This window comes from Haliotis rubra, unplaced genomic scaffold, assembly GCF_003918875.1.
Source record: "Haliotis rubra isolate DU_JTF1 unplaced genomic scaffold, ASM391887v1 Scf201, whole genome shotgun sequence".
Lineage (NCBI taxonomy): Eukaryota > Metazoa > Mollusca > Gastropoda > Lepetellida > Haliotidae > Haliotis > Haliotis rubra.
Genome location: NW_025766015.1, coordinates 922275 through 949672, shown reverse-complemented (window position 1 = coordinate 949672; position 27398 = coordinate 922275). Strand labels below are relative to the sequence as shown.

The 27398-nt window shown below is 39.8% G+C and overlaps 1 protein-coding gene across 1 annotated transcript in view; it reads right to left on the bottom strand.

The window, feature by feature from the left end:
* Window positions 1–19207, bottom strand: part of LOC124275701 (branched-chain-amino-acid aminotransferase, cytosolic-like) — a 67457-nt gene extending 48250 nt beyond the window's left edge. Inside the window, 3 exon segments of the mRNA XM_046711336.1 lie at window positions 2974–3174; window positions 3988–4056; window positions 18963–19207. Coding sequence (XP_046567292.1) covers window positions 2974–3174; window positions 3988–4056; window positions 18963–18983 — 291 coding nt within the window. The 5' untranslated portion in view covers window positions 18984–19207.
* Between the last annotated feature and the right edge of the window lie 8191 nt (window positions 19208–27398).

Below are 27398 nucleotides of genomic sequence, written 5' to 3'. Positions count from 1 at the left end.
TCCCTGATCCAACATGTCTGATCCCTGATCCAACATGTCTGATCCCTGATCCAACATGTCTGATCCTGATCCAACATGTCTGATCCTGATCCAACATGTCTGATCCTGATCCAACATGTCTGATCCCTGATCCTAACATGTCTGATCCCTCATCCAACATGTCTGATCCCTGATCCAACATGTCTGATCCCTGATCCAACATGTCTGATGCCTGATCCAACATGTCTGATCCCTGATCCAACATGTCTGATCCCTGATCCAACATGTCTGATGCCTGATCCAACATGTCTGATCCCTGATCCAACATGTCTGATCCCTGATCCAACATGTCTGATGCCTGATCCAACATGTCTGATCCCTGATCCAACATGTCTGATCCCTGATCCAACATGTCTGATCCCTCATCCAACATGTCCGATCCCTGATCCAACATGTCTGATGCCTGATCCAACATGTCTGATCCCGAATCCAACATGTCTGATCCCGAATCCAACATGTCTGATCCTGGACCCAACATGTCTGATGCCTCATCCAACATGTCTGATCCCTGATCCAACATGTCTGATGCCTGATCCAACATGTCTGATCCCTGACCCAACATGTCTGATCCCTGACCCAACATGTCTGATGCCTGATCCAACATGTCTGATCCCTGATCCAACATGTCTGATCTCTGACTCCAACATGTCTGATCCCTGATCCAACATGTCTGATTCCTGTCATCCCATTATACATCATACACATCCAATACTATTAGTAACAAGACCACGACCCACTTCCAAGGCTGGCAATTTTCATCAATACTAAGTAGTATATAAAGTATGAATATCAAATCTGCCATTACTTGCATCGTCTCACTCACGGTTAACCTGGTTACTATAACCAGCCTTGTCAGAGGCAACAGGTGTTGCAACAACATAAATATATCACCATCACTTATCAAAGACCAGGTGATACAGACTAACTGAGGTGATGATGATTTATGTAAAGCTATATGAGACGTTCTGCGCTCATCCAAACCAACTTGGAATCATCACTATCGGGCTTTTGCACTGTGGGTACAACTGAATGTACAATCCATGCACTGGACCGTGTAACCCATCCATATTCTATTGTCACACAGTTGTCATCTCTACTCCATAATGTCACCTCCCCTCCATCTTGTTATATCACCCTCGTCATGTCATCCCTTATACCTCATGTCATCCCTTACACCTCATGTCATCCCTTACACCTCATGTCATCCCTTATACCTCATGTCATCCCTTATACCTCATGTCATCCCTTATATGTCTTGTCATCCCTTATATGTCATGTCATCCCTTACACCTCATGTCATCCCTTACACCTCATGTCATCCCTTAAATACCTCATGTCATCCCTTAAACCTCATGTCATCCCTTATACCTCATGTCATCCCTTATACCTCATGTCATCCCTTATACCTCATGTCATCCCTTATACCTCATGTCATCCCTTATACCTCATGTCATCCCTTATACCTCATGTCATCCCTTATACCTCATGTCATCCCTTATACCTCATGTCATCCCATCCCTTACTTATACCTCATGTCATCCCTTATACCTCATGTCATCCCTTATACCTCATGTCATCCCTTACACCTCATGTCATCCCTTATACCTCATGTCATCCCTTACACCTCATGTCATCCCTTACACCTCATGTCATCCCTTATACCTCATGTCATCCCTTATACCTCATGTCATCCCTTATACCCCATGTCATCCCTTATCACCTCATGTCATCCCTTATCATAATTTCGTCATATACCTCTGATTTTCCAACACAGCATGTTTATCTCCATTAAACATTAACCGCATTATTAAGATTTTTAAAAATACATACTGTGTTGGAAAATCAGAGGTCTACGACAAAATTATAATAGCTCTAAATTTCATTATATACTTCTGATTTTCCAACACAGCACGTTTATCTCCTAATTACATAACGAGAAAGAGTAAACACAAACTATTCCGATGCAATGAGCATCTGTAGACCTCAACCTGTCCATTGATCATGATACGAAAGCATCAACCAGAATACTGGCAAGGCAGATATGCACAGAAGATTCTTAGTTGAAAATCCTTCATGCCAATGTGGCCATCCAACTGAAGATGTCTATCATTACTTATTCATCTGTCCAGTATACCAACACATACGCAAAGATAAATATTTCTTCACACATAACATAAGTATCATAGATATCCTACATGGGAAAGGTGTACCTGAACAAGACGCTCTAAAACTTACTGACTCTGTTATTCAATATATTACAGCAACTGAGCGATTTCCTGAATGACAAGAACCATTTTATTCCAGTCGACACGTTTCTTTCCAAGTTTTATTAAAATCTAAATATTTAAGATATTTAAATACTTACCTTACTTCATGGTAATGTCCATATTACCTTTGCTCATCCAATACAAAGATTGGAAACATGATCGATAAGTATCCTTGTTGAATGCTATCATGATGAGTTAAAAATTTATTCTTTCCTGTTGCGATGATTAATCTTTAATCTTTAGAACTGAATAAGAAGACTCTTTTCCTTGTCCGCCACCTAAGTTATTATTTTACCAAAATAAGTGCGCAGTTAAAAATTTGTAATATTTCACTTGATTCCTCACATCTAACATCTACTATCTTTTCGCATTTAAAATTGATCTTCCATGCTCTAGAATTTATGCTTTATTTTTGTCGTGTATATTTGTCTTAATATATTGTAATATGTAGTGTACCCTCATTGTATATTCTGCACCATGTGGAAAGGCATTAATATACACCACAGGCTTGTTTGCCAATCCACTCCATTTCAATACTATATTATATGCACATGCTCTATTGAATAATAAATATCGTTTAAAACATACTGGCAACAAAAAAGGAAGGTATCAGTTTCGGAAATCTCATTCCAGAACAAGACGGTCATCATTCATCACTTGGACTCACCTCTGTAGCATAGTGAAGAACCTTGGCGGCAGGGTGCATCTTGAACTCATGGACAGGAACGATCTCCGGCGCCTTCCATCCCCCTTCCTTGCTCCACGCCACCTCCAGCATGTGGTCGGTGAAGTGGTGTCCGAACACCAACTTGTCAGTCGGGGGCTTGGGCTGTGGGTCATCGGTCAGCGTCACCTTCAAGTCATTGTACTGGAACCAAGGAGTGAGTGAGTGAGTTTGGTTTTACGCCGCTTTGAGCAATATTCCAGCAATATCACGGTGTGGACACCAGAAATGGGCTTCACACATTGTACCCAAGTGGGGAATCGAACCTGGGTCTTCGGCGTGACGAGCGAACGCTTTAACCACTAGGCTACCCCACTGCCCACCGGAACCAAGGAAGCAGTGTAGGACATCAGTGAGTGAACGAGCAATGTGATATTGTTGGAATATTACACAAAAATGGTGTGAAAGAATCACACTCACTGATTGTGCATGCTTTGGTGTGAATTAGTAAGAATACATCCTTTGGCTCTTATCCACTTTATTTAGGCAGAAAACAACTTATTCCTCCACATTTCATTAAAAACAAAATCATAATTATTTGGAAAATGCCATCCTGCAATCTCAGGTATAAAATTGCATTGCTATGGTGCAAATGTAATGCCAAAAGTTTGAAGCCAGGAATTTAAGAAATATACCTGCAGAAGGTATTTGAAAATAATTGAATGGATCTCAGCCAATCAGAATCTGACATTTATGTGTGAGGTAAGATAAATTAAGAACTGACGCTCATGGTATGCCTGATAGCTTTGGAAAAGAACATGTTGATCCTGTTTTGACCAAGGGAAGCAACTCTGCACAGTAAATTGGACACAAGGCCACCAGAGGTGTGAAGATTAAAAGTGTTTAATTTAAGTGCTGCCCTCAGAGTATTTTCAAAAGGACCCCTTCAGCGTTAACTTTTGACATTAAGGCTACCAGATGGTCAACAACATTACGCATCTTCTGTGATGTACTTACTCTGAATGAGCTGGCAACTGTATAGCTCCTTATTGACCTCCTCCCAGAGTTGATGATGAGTCTTGTTACCTTGAATGAAGAGAAAGATGATGAAAAAACATTATTGAAGCATGTGACTGTAACAGGTATTTGACGCATGTAATATGGTATTTGATGCATGTAAGCTGTAACAGGTATTTGATGCATGTAAGCTGTAACAGGTATTTGACTCATGTAAGCTGTAACAGGTATTTGATGCATGTAAGCTGTAACATATATTTGATGCATGTAAGCTGTAACAAGGTAATAACCACATGACACTGGGCCTCTTAAGCCATAAGCACCAGACACATGGCCATAAGCACCAGACAGAGCCACAAGCACCAGACACATGGCCATAACAGAGCCATAAGCACCAGACACATAAGCACCAGACACAGAGCCATAAGCACCAGACACACATGAGCCATAAGCACCAGACACAGCCATAAGCACCAGACACATAAGGCCATAAGCATGGCCATAAGCACCAGACACCAGACACATGGCCATAAGCACCAGACACACAGCCATAAGCACCAGACACATGGACCATAAGCACCAGACACACCATAAGCATAAGACACACATAAGCACCATAAGCACCAGACACATGACCATAAGCACCAGACACATGACCATAAGCACCAGACACATGGCCATAAGCACCAGACACACATGGCCATAAGCACCAGACACATGGCCATAAGCACCAGACACATGACCATAAGCTCCAGACACACAGCCATAAGCACCAGACACATGCCCATAAGCACCAGACACATGACCATAAGCATCAGACACATGACCATAAGCACCAGACACATGGCCATAAGCACCAGACACAGAGCCATAAGCACCAGACACAGAGCCATAAGCACCAGACACATGGCCATAAGCACCAGACACATGACCATAAGCACCAGACACATGGCCATAAGCACCAGACACATGGCCATAAGCACCAGACACATGGCCATAAGCACCAGACACATGGCCATAAGCACCAGACACAGAGACATAAGGCCATACACCAGACACATGGAGATTTGCACAATAGTTCATACACTTTTTGAGCCTCCAAACTGAGGCATTTCATGGCAATACACACCCTTTCCATGCCCCCAGGAAGACCAAAAATGTGCTTTTAAAGGAGATTTATCAGCCATGTTTGTGGACTAATACCATCCACATACATTCTTCATGTCTCAAGTCCCTAGTAACTTAATTTGGGGTCAGTGACACAGTTACAATTGAAACTGTTGATGGTCATAATCATAACATTTGAATCTGGATTTCACATTCATTTGCTGTAGCAAGAACATAGGAAGTCTCAATGGTAACCGATAACACTGAATCATACAGAAAACCTATCCATTATAGCAATCACTTGTTCTATGTATGCCATTAGTGTTACTCAGCATATGAATATGTTACTCCTGATAAAAGTCTAGTTTCGTATATAGAGTGCTTCACAATTCTCTGCAGTTATATCATTATTCAGTAATTATTTATAACTGTGGATAGGTTGAAAATGTGTGTACAAGTGATTGCTACCCGTGGCTTAGTTCACGAGAAAATACACAAGGTAATCATTCTGCATATATAAAAATGCTTAGAAGAGCAGAAAATAAAACTTAAATAGTAAATCAGTATTAGTAGGGATAATGCATCTCCAATTTGACATCATTTTTAATTGTATGGACCAACTTTGTTATCACCGGTACATTTACTTGAATCTTCTGAAGGGATATGCGTGAGTGAGTGAGTTTAGTTTTACACCGCTTTTAGCAATATTCCAGCAATATCACGGCATGGGACACCAGGTATGGGCTTCACACATTGGACCCATGTGGGGAACTGAACCCAGGTCTTCAACGCTGTAACCACTAGGCTACCCCATATGCAGATTTTTGTTTGTTGATAGATCAGTGTCAGCGACAAGGGAAGAGAAAATCAAAAAAACGCTTTGTAAGTCCCGCTGAACCCTAACATGCAGTCGTTGTCTGATTGGTTAAATCCGTTGGGCCGTCTCTCGTTTGATTGGACGGTCATAGGTCGCTCAAAGGTTAGCTGATGTGACCTTCTACTAGGTTTTGTTAGCCTCAGTAGAGCAGTGTAACGAATAATACTGAGTCTAAGTTTACTTAGACTGTATATGGCATATGAATTACAAAAATGAACATGTAAATATATAGTATAGTTTTACGTCGCTTTTAGGGAATCGAACCAAGGTCTTCGGTGTGAAGAGCAAACGCTTTAACTACTAGGCTACATCACAAGCCCTAAACATGTGAAACACCTCATACACGGTATGATTCACACAAAAATTTGCACATCCAGAAAAGAAACAGGATTGTCCGTCTCCTTGGGAAGGAAGGGGGAAGCTTTCAGATTTACAAATGCTAATTATCCATGATGGATGATGGATCACGATCATTATTTTATTCTGTTAAAAAAAAGATCAAAAGCACCCCAGAGGCTGAATACATTAATGAGCGCCCCATGGCACAATATAAAAATATCCATCCCCAATAAAATGAAGATTCAGTAATATTCATTAGTTTAACAATGTACAGATTTGTGTTTTGAAAACAAAATTGCTGAATATTTAATCAACAGCATGTTCAAAGTCCCTTCAAGACAGATTCATTCAAAATCGTTTACAAGGCTTTTAAAGTCAAATTAAAATTTAGTTGGTTTGCTGTTTAATGTCTCACCCAGCAAAATTCCACCTAAAAAGCAACAGTCTGTGAATTATCAAGTCTGAACCAGGCAATCCAGTGACCGACATCATGAGCATCTGTCAATAGAACTGGGATAATGTCTGAACCAAGGCAGGAGGACTGACCATTAATTCCCATTAGTTGTACAGTTGTTGCACTACGATCGCTTGTGAAATGGGTCCCTGGATCTTTAATGGGGCAGGCTTAAGAGATCGCGAAAGAGAGTGAGTTGTTTTAACACTGTTTTGATAGGTGTGAGTCTTATGTGAACAGAAAGGTCTCAGATATTTTAGTGTTCCCCCTAGGATTCAGAAAGGGCAGGGTAACTTCAAAGAAAAGGGCACTTCATAATCTAAAAGGGCATTTTGGTGAGGATTATTGAAAAAATAATAGAAATCTATTAGTCGGCGACACTTCCTTGCTTCAACCTTCACCGCTTCTCCTCTTTTCCTCTTGATTCTTTCCTTGGTAGGCATTGTGATTTGTAAGGCGAATTAAACACCTTTGACTTCGCCATGGTTTAAATGCCAATTTCCTAATCATTATCAAAACAATTTTGCATCTCCCCTAGAAAGGGAGAGAACTCCGTCCTATATAAAATCCGGAAAATACACACGGGTAGTTGTAAAATCAAGCACAGCTGAAAAAAACCCTGGGATTGAGGTGAAAAGGGCAGGGCGCAAAACAAAAAGGGCAGGGCCAAAAAATCAAAGGGCAGGGCGCAGCGCCCTCCTAAATGTGCCTAGAGGGAACACTATATTTATCACTGGTGAATACCAACAGCTTGGTTAAGGTACTGACAACAAATAACCATTTTTAAACCAAACCAGGATTCAAACCAACTATCCCAGATTTCAGAGGTTTCTGTCACACCCAAGGGACACAACTCTGTTGTTAAAACCTGTATCACCTTAAATCCAAGACTGGACCACTTGTCCAAGAAGAAGTGTCAAAAAGGAGGTCAATATATTCATGGTTCTAAATTGACTTTCTCATAAAGGCTTTTCAAGCTGTGTGATCTATCTCGGACAATCAGACCGAAACATCATGGGCCAAAGTGTCCTTTAACATGCTTCATGTATACACCTACATAAACAAAAAGACACATCTAACAAAATAATACTAATATTACACTGTTTTTGTGTTCAATATTCCTTGTTAATTGTCAAGAAATCAAAAACCCTGATGAATGCGTTCTTGTGATTGTTAACAAAAAATGAAACACATCGTTTCCACTTGAAGTAGTAGATCAGAGGCTTTGTTATTGCATATATACAATATTAAACACATCACTGACAAAAACAACACTACAAAGGACATTGTGTATCGACTTCCTTCACAGGGATGAAGTGATGCATTGTCCTGCTGTGTGTATGTAAACAGACTGAATAAACAGGAATAATTTACGAGACCCTGAAACATGGCCGCATAAATCATTAAAACTAGTGTTGGGAATTGGTTCAAATAATTGATGATTGGTTCATTACAACCGATCAATCATCGAAAATAATTGGTTAGCGTCATTTATGAAATTTGTTAATGCACATAAAAATAAGGAAAAAACGTAGTTCTTTTAGGGTTTTTTGGCTAATTTCACATCTTTAAAGGATGACTAGTATGTTGGGAACATAAATTTCTTGGAATCTTTAAGATAAATTCAATCCTGACTTGAAACGAGCTTGTAGTGCTTACGAAATGTAAGAGACAAAACAAACCATGTGAAAAATATTGTTAATGAAAACAAGTGTTCCAGAATTGTTTGTGATCGATTATGAGAAATTATGATCGCTTGCTTGGTCATTTAGTCACTACAACCAATCTTCGATTATTTCAATTAATTGGACCACCACTAATTAAAACAAATCAAAATTCTACACTGCATGTTACTCAGACTGATGTTGAGGTTCAAATTACACTAAAAGTTTAAGCGTCATGGTAGGGCTATGTACTGGTAAAAATTCAATGTATTAGTAAGAAATTCTGATACAGTTATCTGTATCGTGATATGTATTTAGACATGTTGGAAGATAACGAGATTGATTGTGGCTGACACTGTACGTACGTATCCTTCAACATGGTTTGTTGCCTCCATTTTGTAGTCATGGAAACAGGGGCGATAATATTATATTAACAATGTGAGAGAAAAATCACTTCAGTATTTCTGCAATTTTGTCAATCAGTTTTGAGGAAACATTGTTTGTGAATGAATTTCAGTGCAGATATTACAGTGGATACCCTCTAAACCGGCATTTGTTGGGACCGGCAAATCATGCCGGTCTAGAGGGCGTGCCGGTTTAGAAAACTTTTCTCTTTTCCATCTGAGAATGATCTTATGTGTGCCGTAAAATACAACTGAACAACGTGTTGATAGCAACTCATGCTTGCCACAAAAGACGACTATGCTTGTCGCAAGAGGCTGACTAACGGGATCGGGTGGTCAGGCTCGCTTGGTTGACATATGTCATCAGTTCCCAATTGCGCAGATCGATGCTCATGCTGTTGATCACTGGATTGTCTGGTCCAGACTTGATTATTTACAGACCGCCGCCATATAGCTGGAATATTGCTGAGTGCGGCGTGAAACTAAACTCACTCACTGAAGCAAACTGAATGAATAGCTTTCTCTTTCAAAATGGGGCCAGAAATGGGCATGTTTTACTGCGGGCAGTCAAAAACAATCGTGCATCAGTGTGATAATTTGTCAAATTTACTGTTTTCATTCACACAACAATTACTTTATATTATAATACAAGTGACATGTGTCACTCACCATTTACCTCACAAACTTAGGCCTAATCCATATCCATGCTCCTTTTATCAGGCAACATCAATGAGCTTAATGCTGATGGTAATCCACTGTTTTGTTAATACCCGTTCAGCCAATCAGCCAATCATCAGGAGAGCTGAGATACCGGATGCCGGTTTAGAGAGCGTTAATTACTGTACAAACAGTCAATTGGGCGTTTTTTGTTGTGCTGAAATGATTACAACCTGGTTTGTCTAATTTTTAGGCCCTGACTATATATACCTGGCTTGTCTAACCACCATGAATGATTTCTCCAAGGGTCAGTGTGAGCCATGGAGTCACTGACCCATAAAATCTGTTTGGGAGAGGAAATATATATGCTTTATATATATATATATATATAGGTGTGTGTGGTGATAAGTTGCAGATGTTTGTGCAACTAACTATAACATAAGAACAGATATATGAAAAAATATATTTCTATATATTTGTGAATGTTATAAGTGTGTGAGATATATGCAAATAAGTACAGTAAAATAATCAATAATAAAATTATAAGATGAAATATATTTATGTTGTATTTGTTTTTATTTTGTGGTAACACCCCTGTTAAGTTTGAAATGGATTGGTCCACATGCCTACTTCGTCTAACGAGCAAAGTCACTCAACCCTAACTATGCCTGAATCGTCTAATTGCTACTGTTTACCTGTATTAAAAGTTAGATGAAACAGGTCGATACCGCTGAAATATGGAATAGACTAATGTCGGATTAGAGGGCGTGTGAATGATCATATATTAACTAGCTTCTGTCTGGATCAAATTCTAGTGCCGATATTGAGAGCATGCCAGATTGGAGTGCTGCCGGTTTAGAAGGCTTCCACTGTATATCAAAAGACAAAACTACATTAAACAATGGCTATAAACTCAAAGGGATTAGTCATAGTTCGTTATAACCATAGTTGGTTGTAGGGCTGCGTAATATAACCGGTTTACCGGTATTTACTGGTCCAGACATGAAATCAATACGTATTGTGATGTGCTGATCGAAAACCGGTCAGAAATCTTCGAATATTTCCGTTTTTCAAACCAGAAGTCTAGTTAGCTTGGTTTGAAGTTGTGTTCTTAATTTTGGTTCAAGTGTTTCGCAATGTTTTGGGTCTGAATGGTTTAAATATTTGCTCATTAACAAACAGTGATCTCTGATATGTCCTGACCAGGTCAAGTTGCTGTCTCAGGGCTATTTTTGAGAGTGGAGAAATTAATTCAAACTAGTAACGCTGTGTTGATGTAAATTGTTCTTTTCCTTGTTTAATTTGTGCCAAATATTATTTATTTTTCATGATTAAAAGTTTTTATTAAAGCTTAATCAAGCATAGTGATTTTGTTGTGGTTTTGCTTTATAAATCAAGCATTAACTCGATTATAAATAGTTTTTTGTTAAAAAAAATTCTTGCAATATATTGCAATACATATCGCAATATATGCTTTAGCATCGCAATATGAAAATTCTCTGCAATACCCACCCCTAGTTGGTTGTATGCATTCAGGGTGAGTGAGTGAGTATAGTTTTACGCCTATTTTAGCAATATTCCAGCAATATTCCAGCAATATCACTGTGAAGGAAACCAGAAATGGGCTGTATGCGTTCAGACAAAAAACATACAGCAAGTGGAGGGAACCAAAACAACATGTAGCTGTATCCATGATTTTTAATAAGTGGGTTCTTAAAAAACAGTAGTGAATGAGTGAGTTTTGTTTTACACTGCACTCAGCAATATTAAAGCTACATATGTATATGGCTGGCTGGCTGGCTGAGTATGGTTTTTACCGTTTTTAGCAATATTCCAGCAATATCACGGTGGGGAAACCAGAAATGGGCTTCACAAGTTGTACCCATGTGGGGAATCGAACCTGGGCCTTCGGCGTGACGAGCGAACGCTTTAACCACTAGGCTACCCCACCGCCCCACATATGTATATGGCAACGGTCTGGAAATAATTAAGTCTGGACCAGACAAGCCAGTGATCAACAGCATGAACACCGATCTACGCAATTGGGATACAATGACATGTGTCAACCAGCGAGCCTGACCACCCGATCCCATCAGTCGCCTCTTACGGCAAGCATGGGTTACTGAAGTTCAATTCTAACCCAAATCTTCATGGGTAAAAACAGCAATTTAGTGTAAATCAAACTGTATTTATTTAGTAAATATACCAGGACACAGAACATTATTGTAATATATATATTGTGTAAGCAATCCTAGAAAATGGCTCATTACTTTCACTCCACGTATAATAATGTATTTTTAATATAAATATTATTCATACTTATCCTGACTCATACTAATAGCTTATCTCTTCTGATTCAGCACATGACCAGCCAGCGAACAAGGGTGGGCTGTATTTGGGTGAGATATTTTCTGCTCTTGGGGAACATACACACTGGAGTTTCTACTACCATTTGGAAATGAGTGAGTGAGTGAATGAGTATGGTTTAACGCCGCTGTTACTGTTAGCAATATTCCAGCAATATCACACCAAAAATCATCCGCTTCACACATTGTACACATATGGGAAGTCGAACCCGAACGCTTTAACCACTAGGCTACCCCACCGCCCCTTGGAAATGACTGACTGACTGATTTTGGTTTTACTCCGCTTTTAGCAATATTCCAGCAACATCACGGCGGGGGACACCAGAAATGGGCTTCACACATTGTACCCATGTGGGGATTCGAACCCGGGTCTTCGGCGTGAGGAGCCAACGCGTTAACCACTAGGCTACCCCACCGCCCCCCTTGGAAATGAGAAAAGATTAGCAATTAGTATGAGTCAGAATAAGGCAAAATAACTATTTCATAATGGTTTCTGGACACGTGCAATGAAATAATATCAATTAAGTGTACAACATGTCATCAGCTAGGCATCCCCAGGTTCCTGTCTAGGACCATATCACTGGAAGGCTTCCCTAATCCTCCAAAAAGGTAATCCTAAATCCCTGCTATGTAATAAGCGACTGTTTCCTATGGTGAAAACTGTGTAGCCATTAACTTCATACGACAACAGCTGTTGATGGTGAAATGATCCTAAACACAACATGTGTCAACCTGTCATCCTGATGCCATGCAATCCCATATCCTTGTCTTGCTCTAGTGGCAATAACTACTGTGATGGCCGATACACTGACTTACTAGTCGATTTATGAAGGACATGTGTGGGCTTGGTTACACAGTTACCTGATGGCCCTTCAACCTGTGGCTACCAGAAATAGCAGATGGCTTGTTTTTTTAAATAAAATGTTTACAAGCATGGTAAAAAATGGAGAGAAAAAATTCAACATATCTGATTAAACTCAGGAACATAGATGTTGAGCATATTAAATGTCACTCAAAAACTATTAAAAATGATATATTTCATTACATATTGTACAAAATCAGCTTAGTATCACTGGTGGGAACAAAAATGTCTCGATTGGGAGAATTGAGGAGCGTGGTCAAAGGGTAAAGGTCTTTAAGTGTCAAAATTTATTACACTATGAGTGAGCGTAGTTTTACGCCGCTTTTAGCAATATTCCAATAATATCATGGCGGGGGGACACCAGAAATAGGCTTCACACATTGTACCCATGTGGGGAATCGAACCCGCATCTTTGGCGTGACGAGCAAATGCTTTAACCACTAGGGGACCCCACCGCCCCATATTACATCATGAAAAAAGAAACGCACATGAGTTGTACAGTGCCAGTATTAAAAGACCAAGTTTTCATGCAGTTTCAAACAAAAATGGTGGAGTAATGGCGGCAAATGGCTTTTTTCAATATGGCTACCATGACAGACACACTGAAAATCAGATCTGAGCCTATTGAACTGGGGCATTACCACTTCAAGAAACAAGCACATGATGTTTCAGCTTCAATGATTTGCTAGTTTCTGAGAAGACGCTGTCAACTCCTGTGGCCCAATCCACATTGTTGTTAGGCAATGAAGTAAAGAGTTATGAAAGGTGGATCGGGACCAAACTACCAGACTAAGCACTAACGATTAATCTAAGAATACATGTATAATTTTGATAGAAACAAAGAACTCCATTGAAATTGAAAATTACACCTACCAAGATGAAGAGATTCCTGAACCTGTTGAAAATCTAGACATACTTCAGGCCTAAAATAAATGGTTGTGGTTCCGATTACCCAACCGACCCTTGAATTCTGGTGCTGACCCTATTTTTTTTAAGCGGACTGAACCAAATAAGCTTTCAGATACCATTGTTTTTTTCCCCGGCACCGACAGATATCGGTCATTCTGATAGAGAAAGTCGACAAGATGGCCGCAAGCTTGATTGAATAAACAATTACACATTGATATATGTGTTATTAGTTTGTACTTTCCTTCTAAGAAAAATATGTTAAAAAAAACACAAACAATTCCTACCTACCTAAGCAAAATTTTAAAGAGGTGTAATCGGAACAACATTTTTTTTAATTTGGCCTCATTAGGCTTTTGCATTACAGTAAGTCTGGTTCAGAGACAGCGAAATAGGCTAACTTGACTACTGATGCTGGTGAAAGAGCAAACAGGCCATGAAAAAATATTAGCGCACTTGTTTTTCGGCTATCAGAAGAAAAACAGAAAATTGCATGGTAGTGGTGGTCCAATTAATTGAAATAATCGAAGATTGGTCGCAATGACTAAACGACCAAGCAATCGATCATGTTTTCTCATAATCGAACACAAACAATACTGGAACACTTGTTTGCATTAACAATATTTTTCACAAGGTTGGTTTTGTCTGTTACATTTCATAAACATTACAAGCACCTTCCAAGTCAGGATTGAATTTATGTTAAAGACTCCAGGAACTTTATGTTCCTAACATACTAGTCATCCTTTAAAGATGTTAAATTTGCACATGCATTTTGTGGAATTTGCAAAAAGACTCATAAGAACTACATGTTTTTTCTTTGTTTTTTTGTGCAGTAACAAACATAACCAGAAAAATTTGATAAATGATGCTGACCAATTATTTTCGATGATTGATCGGTTGTAATGAACCAATCATCAATTATGAGATTTTATCCAATTCCCAACACTATTGCTTGGACTTGTTCATATCCATATTCTTCAAACAAAAACTGAGTGTCTCGACTGACAAAATTACAGTGGTTACCATAGCAACCCTAACTGTACTTCAGTCACAATCCATATTCTTCAAACAAGTGCACACAAAACTGAGTGTCTCGACTGACATAATTACAGTGGTTACCATAGCAACCCGAACTGTACTTCCGTCACAATCCATATTCTTCAAACAAGTGCACACAAAACTGAGTGTCTCGACTGACATAATTACAGTGGTTACCATAGCAACCCTAACTGTACTTCAGTCACAATCCATATACTAAGTATCACATATTTATTAATGAAGCCAACTTTAAGCAGGCTAGGCTAACTGGGACCTAATTCCCCGCAAAATCAATACACTATTGTCTGACAGCGTCCATTGTCCATTGAGTGGCCTCTGCAGACGACCTTTGTTGAAACCACTGACCACAGAAATACAGGCACTCAGTCCAGTCTGATGATTTGTTTGTTATATTTTTGACGTTTAACAATATCCACATAAACTGCATTATGACAGATTGCCAATACTTCAGACCTAAAAAGGGAATACTGTGATTGATGTTATGATCATTGTCACATGACCATCTGGGTGCCGTTGTACAAACCAACCCGTGAAGATCCAGGTTAGAATTGATCTTCAGTAACCCGTGTATTGTCATAAAAGGCGACTAACGGGATCGGGTGGTCAGAGACTCAGACTCGCTGACTTGGTGGACATATGTCATCGTATCCCAATTGCATAGATCAATGCTCTTGCTGTTGATCACTGGATTGTCTGGTCCACCCTTGATTATTTACAGACCACCGCCATTTAGCTGGAAATATTGCTGAGCAGCATTAAACAACCAACCAACCAGCCAGTGTTAATCCAGAAACCCACTATCCAGTGACTATTTACATAAATACACGACAACATTATCTGATACCAATAGTTCCATAAACCACACATTTACCAGGCTAGATAATTTCACCTGAGTCTCTTCCATCCCGATTACCAGATTCCGTTACATATATCATGAAACAGCTTGTAGTTATGTCACAGCAATACGCAACATTAACCACATACATGAAACCAGAGTCTAATAATAATCTGCTCTGGTCTAGTAAGTTTGGTGATGTAATTCCACATAACGATACTAAAACCTATTAAATATGATGCTGAGAGCCCGATTTGGACTGGTAGTCTGTCTCACAGCACCTGAGCCACATTCTTTTCCCTACTGCATAGCCCTCCCTACAATTCTAAAGCCGTAGATGACACAAGTCTAGATTTCCTCAGGTTCAGGTGAAATTCCCATCTCACTGGAGCTCCTTTACAATTTAAATGGGTTTATTTGTTGCTGTCAAAATTATATATATTATATATTAATGGCGGCCAAAGAGACAGCTGGCAGTTCCGGCAATTACTGATTGCGCGAATAATTGACCGCGCGATGTAGTCTAAACTGTCCGCGAAAATTGCACCACGCAAAAATAAGTACGTTTACAGTATTCAGAGACTAGGCGTTAGTCTATTGGGCTGATCGTCTCAAAATATCTGGGCACAGAGTGTAACCATACCTGTGCAAGTGAAAGTAGGTTATGAATTGAATTAGAGTAAGTATGACAATGTCTCTGACCTCTAATATGTCTTTTGTACATGTTTCAAGGCCACATACATATAAATATACAAACCCATTATCATGATGATACAGTGGAATCTATTAAACTCTCTTAATATATCAAAGGCAGTTAAGTTTGAATCTGTTGAGGGCTTATGAAATATTTTCCCACATTACATCATCCTCGACCTGACCTTTCTTGTTGCCAGAATCTGATGAAATATTTTACAATTCAGGCACAATGAGTAGTCTGTAAACAATGTGGCCAGTCTAGGATACTGCAGTTTGTGGGCTCCTTTTTATTGTAGACACTCTAAAAAAGTAGGGGAACTTCATTTTCAATTTATGATTGACTGACTGACTGACTGACTGAGTATGGTTTTACGCCATTTTTAGCAATATTCCAGCAATATCACGACGGGGGACACCAGAAATGGGCTTCACAAATTGTACCCATGTGGGGAATCGAACCCCGGCCTTCGGCGTGACGAGCAAACGCTTTAACCACTAGGCTACCCCACCGCCCCAAATTTATGATCGAAAAAATTGGGAGATGTATCAGAGTCAACCAGCGTTCATATGATATTAATGAATGTTTTGAGAGTGCATCACCACTTGCACTTCCTTATGACCTTAGTTGTTTTTACAGTTATCGCTCTTGAAAGATGATTGGTGTATGACATGAAATTTGCATGTGTACAATTTTAATTTCCAAACCTAAGAAAATGGCTAGAAACAAACATTAATAACTGTAAGATGATTGTCAAAATTAATGGACTAATTTGATTTATCAACCTTCTTGAAAATCGTCAAAATCAAGAATGACACCCCATGTATGGGGCTACTGCATTGTGCACATGCATCACATGCAATGAACTTAAGGGTGGTGATAAAGAGAAATGATGGTGTGTTCATACTATATGATAAGATGTTTGAAAAGTTTGTTCACGCTTATACTTCCTATCCAATTGAAAGTTCAGGTTCCCCTAGACATATTTTAAGACGATAACTTAGGAACTGTTTTTCCTTGTAAAATATATTCAGTTTAGCGACTTGAACAATAAATGTTAATCTAGCACAATAAACACCAACGGTTTCTGGAGATAAGACCAAATTTGCGGAAAAATGGGCCCCCTTACTAATATATATGGAAGCAAACCAATGTTTGATCACATCTTCCTTTCTCTCCTCTAATTTCTTACTTTCCTAAATCCCTATTCGTTTGTACTTTATTCATACAGCCCTAAATCATGTCGTCTCCCATTTATTCTGCAGCTTGGATATATTTATTCTCTGTATTATCCAGCTGTATGAATATTGTATTACTTCCTATCATAATAAAAATAAACAAAAAAAAAAAAAAACACCAATTGTTATCTAGGTGTGTTCAGAGACCAATATTCAGCCCCATGTCTTCAGCAAAAATCAGTAAGAATTGATAACTAGGAATGTTTTTGGTATACATGTATATTTAATAGTGTTGGGAATTGGTTAAAATCTCATTATTGATGATTGGTTCATTACCATTTATCAATCATAGAAGATAATTGGTTTGCATCATTTATCAAAATTTCCTTGTTTTTTTTTGTTATTGCACTAAACAATAAAGAAAAAAACATGTAGTTCTTTGGTTGATTTTTTTTGGCAAACTGCACAAAAAGCATTTGCAAATTTCACATCTTTAAAGGATGACTAGCATGTTAGGAACATAAATTTTCCTGCGGCGGTCTGTAAATAATCAAGTCTGGACCAGACAATCCAGTGATCAACAGCATGAGCATCAATCTGCACAATTGGGAACCGATGACAGGTGTCAACTAAGTCAGCGAGCCTGACCACCCGATCCCGTTAGTAACCTCTTACGACAAGCATGGGTTACTGAAGATCAAATTAATATTCTAACCCGGACCTTCATGGGTAATAAAGTGTTTAAGTCTTGCAGTCAGTACACATGTGTACAAACTGTGTACAAACTGGTGGGAATTTTGTGTTTGTATGACAGTTGACACTTTTAAAGCAATTACATGTTTTTGAAATAATAATTACATATTAAAAAATTGCACTTCACAGTCACCCGCTACCGTATCATGGTATTTGTGTAACAGTAAAATTGGGGACCTTGCCATGAGAGTCTTTGATATGTTCTCAAGTTTGCTCTCCCCTGTGATAGTCTCCTCTTGTGACATGGCTTCTCCAATAATTACATATTCACTCACATGTAATTAGAATTTCAGATACATGACAATTCACAACAATGCGTGTATCAACGGACACATACTGACATAGTTATTAAATTTATCAATTCACCTTGATATCAAATTCCACCCGCCCGAATGACGCTTTTATTCTTTACGTTAATTCCACTTTGGCAATGTGCCAAGTCGAGACCTGGGTAACGGTCATACCAAAAAGTCATGGAATAAAGTCTTCTTTCGAGAGCAATAACCTTCCGATTATTACCAAACTTTGACAAACCTCTGTCATCCTAATAAATCCGCATCCTTATTAAAATGATCACACCAATCAATAAGCATAAAACAAACAATTTCGATAAGAACAGAACGAACCGCGGCAACACGCTGGACATAAGCCTCTCCGCCGAAATAACTTTAGGTCACATAATATTGACACAGGAAACACACGAAGAACTAAATGATGTATCTAGTTACCAGTGGGTCTACGCAACAACACCTACTACTTGAAACACAATTCAAATGCGACATGAGGTCACTACATAATAAAGCATGTAAACACAATTCACCTGTCCTCTCAACGCCGCCATCTTCGATTCGTTCTTGAAGGGAGGTCACTCTAACCTTCGGCGTGTGTACACGTCTAGAAACTGGTTCGGTAGAATGTATGGTCGAATTAATAACACGACTACCTGGCAACGTTCCCATTTACAGGAATTTATACCGACACATTATCACCAATCCTTTGTTTTGCAATCTAATCGAATTGTTTCCGATGGAGGTGTGTTCAACGGTGTTTACAAACACCGCACGTGTCAAACATGATCTGCATCCGGGTCAGGCCTACCAGCTCAAGCTGTCATGTACCCATAAAGAGGAGTGGAATATTTCATAGTTGACCATCAAATGTGATTCCAAAAAGAAATAAGAATGATACATATTTGTAACAATATTACAAATTTTACATATTTGTTAATATTTGGGACTACTGCAGTAAATAGTAAGCTATTCGCCTCATGTGTCGACTCGGGACTCTGTCCCCACAGAATTCTAATGACCATTTACTGCTATTCTGATATTGAATGCTCTGGTATGAAAATTAATCATTGATGTTCTGATTTCTGTTCGACTAGACACACACTTTGTGGAACTTATTATGATGCACATACTGATGTACTGATTTCAATATCAATCCCTTCAAGGTTGACTGGTCAAATATTGTTTTCCTGATAACGCACGTGGTTCTTGTATATATAATGTCAACGCAAATTCCCATAACAGCAGATGTTAAATAATTTGAACATGAATTTTGTAGATGTACGTGGCGGAACAAATTGTCCCTTCATTACAATATAGATGCTGAGCAATCAACATAAAACGTTTGTCACTGATTATATAGTTATTATATTATGTTTATGCTGTGCACGGCAACACTGATGTCAACTATTATCATATATACAGACCCTACCAGTTATACTCGGACACTTGACGTAATTGCCATAGATAGTGTATCATAAATAATGTTCATGATAATAATAAAATAATTAAATTTACTCAACAACCTTCTCATGATTGATTTATATTTCTACAATGGATTGTTACGACACACATAAGTGTAACTCTCTAACTTATGACTACTTAGAGAATAGTTGTATTTCATGTAATCTGTATATATTTAAAAATATTATGTTTATGCAATGGTCAGTATCGATGACGTCAAATCCTCCATTTCATGTTGTATTATATGTTGGGAGCGGTGTTAACATAAGCAGTAATGCTTGTTCACCAATCCCAATTCATCTTCATGAATAAAAAAATATGTTTAAATCATAATTTTCATGAATTTAATTTTCGTAAGATCCAAGTCAAATTTTGCACATTTGTGAGGAATCATCTAACCTACAATCACACAATTTCTGTTTAATTTTCTGTTGCTTATTTATCGCATGTCAACAATTTAATCAACATATGTACAGTGCCGTGAACTCCTTTAACATGGCGGCCTATGGGATTGTGCATTGTGGAACCATACGCACGTTGATAAATGTGATGTTATTATTTAATATGCTGGTGTGTCTGACTCGGGTTAAGTGTTTAGTACAGCAAGGCGGGGGTGCGCACCCCCTCTCCCCCGAAATAGTATTCCCTGAGGAGCATTTCCTCCTGACTTCATGATTTATGTGCATTCCTTTTAGGACAACAAAGTATACCATTATAGAACCAGGCATTCGAAGATGGTTTTGCCGTTGTTGCCGCTGATTCTTGACCATATCGCCCAAACGCAGTCATTTTTATGTTTTTCGTGTTTTTTGCATGAAGTTTTTGTGTTTCACACAAAAATGCGTGTATTTCACTCCAGTTTGAAGCTTTATAAGGCAGGTCATTCAAAAAAACACCATAGAACACAAAATTGACAGTGACAACGCGGAGAATACATCCCACGTCTAACTGAACAGCAACGATAAATCGCCGTTGGAATGTTGCAGACCGGATCCACTCCAACTAAAGTGGCCAGGCACTTCAGATGTCACGTGACAACAATCACAAGACTATCTGCAAGGCATCGTCAAACCGGTAATGTTCCAGACTGACCACGTTCAGGACGTCCCAGGGTAACAACGCCAGCGCAAGATCGTCACATCCGGGTTACTCATCTGCGTAACCGACAGCAACGAGCAACACAGACAGCTGCAACCATTCAAGGGCCACAACGTCACATCTCTGCAGACACTGTTCGTCGTCGTCTGAGGGCAGCATGGATCAGATGTCGCCGTCCTTACGTAGGACCGATTCTGACGCAACGTCACCGCCAAAATCGTTTACAGTGGGCGCGACAACACCAGCGTTGGCGACGTCAACAATGGCAACAAGTGTTGTTTTCTGATGAGTCCAGATTCAACTTGTCCCACGCCGATGGCCGATTACGTGTATGGAGACGACGTAATGAACGTTACGCCAACTGTTGTGTTGTGGAAGCTGACCGCTGGGGAGGTGGAAGACTCATGGTATGGAGTGGCTTCAGCTACCACCACAGAACACGTTTACACGTGTTTCGTCAACGTGTGACTGCTGTAGTCTACAGAGACCAGGTCTTTCAACACCACGTTGTACCGCTCTTCCAGGCCCAACCTCAGCTCCAGGCGTTCCAGCAGGACAATGCTCGTCCTCACACTGCACGGGTCTCTATGGACTTCCTCAGAGGGAACAACATTGCTGTACTGCCCTGGGCCCTCTCTGTTCCCTCTCTGTCCCCGGATATGGCACCAATCGAGCATGTGTGGGATGAAATTAGTAGACGGATACAGACAGCTGCTCAACCTCAAAACCTTAGAGATTTGGAAGCCAGATTGGTCAGGGAATGGAATCAAATTCCCCGAGCCTTCTTTCAGACACTTGTTGACTCGATGAGACGTCGTTGTGCTCCCTGCATTGCAGCCAATGGTGGTCACACGCGCTACTGATTGACACACTGTTTCGTGACATTTTTGGTGTGTGAGGGTGGAGTGATAACATATGCTTTTACAGTAAACTTGAGTGTTGTTTTCACCAGAGATCACGACTCATTTCTTCAACAATCACTTGTCTGTTGTTTTTTCGTAGTGTTAAGATTGTTTGTTCCACAGATTCAGAAATATTGACATTTCTAAATCAACTTGCGTTTCTTTTGCGGTTCAGTATACTTTGGTCTGTGATTTTGTTGTTTTGGGTTGTTGTTTTTGGGGTTTGTTTTTTTATAAATGCAGCACTAATTATACTATGTATGTGATGGCGTCTGTTGGGTCTCAACCAAACAATCCAGTACTTCATATCATGTGCATCGATTTCTATAGACATACGATGACATATGCGCCTGACCACCCGATCCCTTTAGTCGCCTCTTACGACAAGCATGGGTGACTGAGGACCAATTCAAATACGGATCTTCAGTGGTCATCCGGTAATGAGTTAAACTTTACACGAAAATACACATTTATGCAGAACCCGTGAAGATCCGGGTTAGAATTGATCAGATACCCTTACTGGACCTAAGAGGCCACTAACGGGTTCGGGTGGTCAGGCTCGCTGGCTTTGTTGACACATGTCATCATATCCCAGTTGCGTAGGTCGATGCTCATTCTGTTAATCACTGGATTGTCTGGACCAGACTCGATTATTTGCAGACCACCGCCATAAGTGTCATATTGCTGATTGCGTCGTAAAACAACAAACTGCATATTATTTCTTAAGACGTAAATCATTTAGGGAAATGCATGACCAAAAATCACAATGTGAAATTAAATAAATTAATTATATTAACCGTTCCAAGTTCAGCTGGGTGTGTCGAATGTCGTAAATACTAGTGAGTGAGTGAGTATGGTTTTATACCGTTTTTAGCAATATTCTATCAATATCACGGCGGGGGACACCTGAAATGAGCTTCACACATTGCACTCATGTAGGGAATTGAACCCGGGTCTTCGACATTACGAGCGAACGCTTTAACAACTACGCTAACCCACCGCCCCCGTAAATACAAGCATATACTTACATCCTCATCTGTGCCATGATGCCAGAGCGCTGAATCGATCTACTGCTTTCCCTTCTGAACAAAAACTTTGCTAAGGTCTTGGTCGGTCTGCTATTCTGTCCACGTACCGTGTTCTTGTTCTTGTCACTCACCTTTGTGCAGTGCCGCCTCCGTGGTGTAGTGGGTAGAGCGTCCGCCCAGAGAGCGGAAGTCGTGGGTTCGATCCCCGACCGCGTCATACCAAAAGACGTTAAAATATGTTACAGGTCCCTGCCTGGCGCTCGGCATTGATGGGTACAACAAGGACTGGTCGACTCGGAGTCAGTATAATGTGTCTGAGTGGGGTATTCATGCTTCACTGCGGCATGGTATCTCAGTGGGTTAGCACTATAAAACCAGCTTAAGTCTGGGCTAGTACAAGCAGCCGCACATACACATACACACGCATGCACGTCGTCATATGAGCGAAATATTCTCAAGCACGACGTTAAACCCAATTTCACCTCACCTCACCTTTGTGCAGTGTAAAAGTGAAGCTGTTTCACCCGACCAACTATACTTTCTGAGTATCAAATCTAAGCCAAACGAGGCCTTGTTCACATTTGTCTAATCAAAGTCTTGGAATGTTTTAAAAAGAAAATGTCATCACTACTGAACAGAAATTGCTCCAGTAATATATGACTTGCAAGACTTCTTAACCGCCTTCGTGGTATAGTGGATAGAGCGTCTGCCGGAGAGCGGAACAACGCTGGATTCGATGTCGACCACGTCATACCAAAAGACGGTACTTGTTGTTGCCCTGGATGGTAATCGGTATTAAAGGGAGAGAAGGTCTGGTCGGCTAGGTGTTTGTATCCAAAGTGAGCGATATACCTGGTATGGTATCTCACAGGGCTAGCACTAAAAACCACGCACGCACGCACGCACGCACGCACGCGCGCACACACTCACACGCATGCACAGTATTAGTGCAATAATCTTCAACCGGACGCTAAACCTAACCTCACCTCACCGCACCTCACCTCACCTCACCTGTATGTTATTACGAACCCAATATCCAATTGTTCTTATTTTCAATATCATATTTCCTTGCATGTTTTATGTAAATGATATTCACTGCGTGACATCAATAACCTATTTACACACATTAAATTATTAATGTCAAAAGTGCATCAGTTTTATTGATATCAGTAATTTGATTCAATATTTATATCTGTGACATCTTCACTTCATTGATATGAATGATATTTACATATTTCAAAATATGAACATATATTTAATGTGACAGGTGACTTATTGACATTGTAAAATACAGAATGACAACGCGATATTGACGCCATGTTCGACTGGTTGTATTTAAAGCTGCAGCATGTACCGTATATATTAAACAACACAGTTGATATTGTGTATTCCCAAGTTAATTAGAAATCAGAACTTGGTTAGAAACGTGATGTAGTTAACAATTGTTTTCTAAAATTAACTAAGTTGAGAAATCAATACAAATCACTACAATGGGTGAGTTTAGTTTTACGCCGCTTTTACCAATATTCCAGCAATACCGAAGCAGGGGCACCTGAAATGGGCTTCACACATTGTAACCGATGTGGGGATTCGAACCCGGGTCTTAGGCGTGACGAGCACATGCTTTAACCACTAGGCTAAAGCGGAACATTTTGCATGTAAATGGTCATGTTACGAGGGGCGGTGGGGTAGCCTAGTGGTCAAAGCGATGGCTCGTCACGCCGAAGACCCGGGTTCGAATCCCCACATGGGTACAATGTGTGAAGCCCATTTCTGGTGTCCCCCGCCGTGATGTTGCTGGAATATTGCGGCGTAAAACTAAACTCAGTCAGTCAGTCAGTCATGTTACGACTCTGGTGAGTTTAGTTTTACGCCGCACTCAGCAATATTCCAGCTATAGGGCGGCGGTCTGTAAATAATCGAGTCTGGACCAGACAATCCAGTGATCAACAGCGCGAGCATCAATCTGCGCAGTTTGGAACCGATGACATGTGTCAACCAAGTCAGCGAGCCTGACCACCCGATCGCGTTAGTCGCCTCTTACGACAAGCATGGGTTACTGAAGATCAAAATTCTAACCTGGATCTTCACGAGTATACGACTCTGGAATGATCTGCCATTAAAACTGACTTGTTAATAACTTAGGGACCTTTAAAACCAATCTGAAAACCCACCTTTTCTCAAAGACTTTTCGCCTAGACCAAGTGGACATTGTTGATACATGTGACATGCATCCTCTCAAAACGCTTTAGAGAAGTTATACTGACTGGATTAACTGATGACCCCAATTAAATGCAGACTTTGCCTTGGTTTCACTCAAAACTCGGATTACACTTAAAACGAGAGACTGACGAATGGATGAAAGGGTTTGTTCTTGTTTTGGGACCACCGGCCCATTACATTGTTAGGTGTTACAATTTTCACATGTACAAGCGAGCGCCAATTTTCAATACACATGAAATACATATCAGGAACTATTGGACATATTTTCATTAGAAATATCATCATTATAAATTTATTATCAAAATTAATGCATTAGTTGAAAACACTTTCTTTCTGATGGGTAACTCCAAAACTACTTATGTAAAGTATAGAGACTGACGTATGTGTACATTCACACTGATTACGCAAAAGACGCATAAATTACTTAGTTGTAAACGCATATATTATTTAATCACAAATAATGCTTTAGTTATGGATGCAAACAAAATTCAGTAATCAACGCACATCTGAGAGCTTCAGAATAAATTCATATTTTTTGTCAATAATATATAACATTTGACAGATGACTAAATGCGAATATGTATACGAATATGAATATGTATACGAATATGTATACGAATATGTCATGTGAATAATCATAATGTATAAGCCGATAGTGTATCAGTATGGGCGTTGAGCACCATACAGACTCGCTATATTGGTTGGCACATGTCGCCGCGTCCCAAATGCCTGGATCGATGCTGATGCTGTTGATCACTGGATTGTCTGGTCCAAATTAAATAATTTACAGACCGACGCCATATAGCTGTATATAAACAACAAACAAACAAACAACTGCATATTATTTCTTAAAACATAAATCATTCCGTCCCCAGGGAAATGCATGACCGAAAATCACAGATTTTGTTACTGCATAATTTAGTGATATTAACCTTCCAAGTTCAGATGGGTGTGTCGAATGTCGTAAATACAAGTGAGTGAGTAAGTGAGTGAGTATGGTTTTATACCGTTTTTAGCAATATTCTAGCAACATCACGGCAGGGGACACCACACATGAGCTTCACACATTGTACCCATGTCGGGAATCGAACCCGGGTCTTCGGCGTTACGAGCGAACGCTGTACAACTGGGCCACCCCATCGCCACTGTAAATACAAGCATATACTTACATCCTCATCTGTACTGCCCATGATGCCAGGGCGCTGAATCCGAACTATACTGTTTTGACCTCTGAACATAAGCTAAGTTGTCGGTCTGTCTGCTATTCTGTACACGTGCCATGTGTTCTTGGCAGGAGATAAATATACATGTGACGAATAAACAATCCGTAGTCTCCAGTATTGCGCATGGCCACGACGGCCTGTAAATATAAAGACTTAGAGAACCTAAACACGGTTGACAGCACGAGCATAGAATACGTGCGGATTGGCACGACGACACACAGACAGGGCACTTCATCAACCTCATCCTGACCAGATTAGCCATCAATTCCACCTCTATTACCCTCCCGCAGAAATTCAACACCTTCGCCATGTTTTCATCCAGTTCAACCACTACCCTTGATGATTTCACCAAAAGAAAACTGACGGAAGCAGTTCAAACAGTTGGGGTATCAAATAGAAATAGACCCAAACAGTGGGAGTATCAAATACAAGTAGACCCAAACAGTTGGAGTATCAAATAGAAGTAGACCCAAACAGTGGGGTATCAAATAGAAGTAGACCTAAACAGTGGGAGTATCAAATACAAGTAGACCCAAACAGTGGGGGTATCATATAGAAATAGACCCAAACAGTGGGGTATCAAATAGAAGTAGACCCAAACAGACCCAAACAGTGGGGTATCAAACAGTGGGGTATCAAATAGAAGTAGACCCAAACAGTTGGAGTATCAAATAGAAGTAGACCCAAACAGTGGGAGTATCAAATAGAAGTAGACCCAAACAGTGGGAGTATCAAATAGAAGTAGACCCAAACAGTTGGAGTATCAAATAGAAGTAGACCCAAACAGTGGGATATCAAATAGAAGTAGACCCAAACAGTGGGGTATCAAATAGAAGTAGACCCAAACAGTGGGAGTATCAAATAGAAATAGACCCAAACAGTGGGAGTATCAAATAGAAGTAGACCCAAACAGTGGGAGTATCAAATAGAAGTAGACCCAAACAGTGGGAGTATCAACTAGAAGTAGACCCAAACAGTTGGAGTATCAAATAGAAGTAGACCCAAACAGTGGGGTATCAAATAGAAGTAGA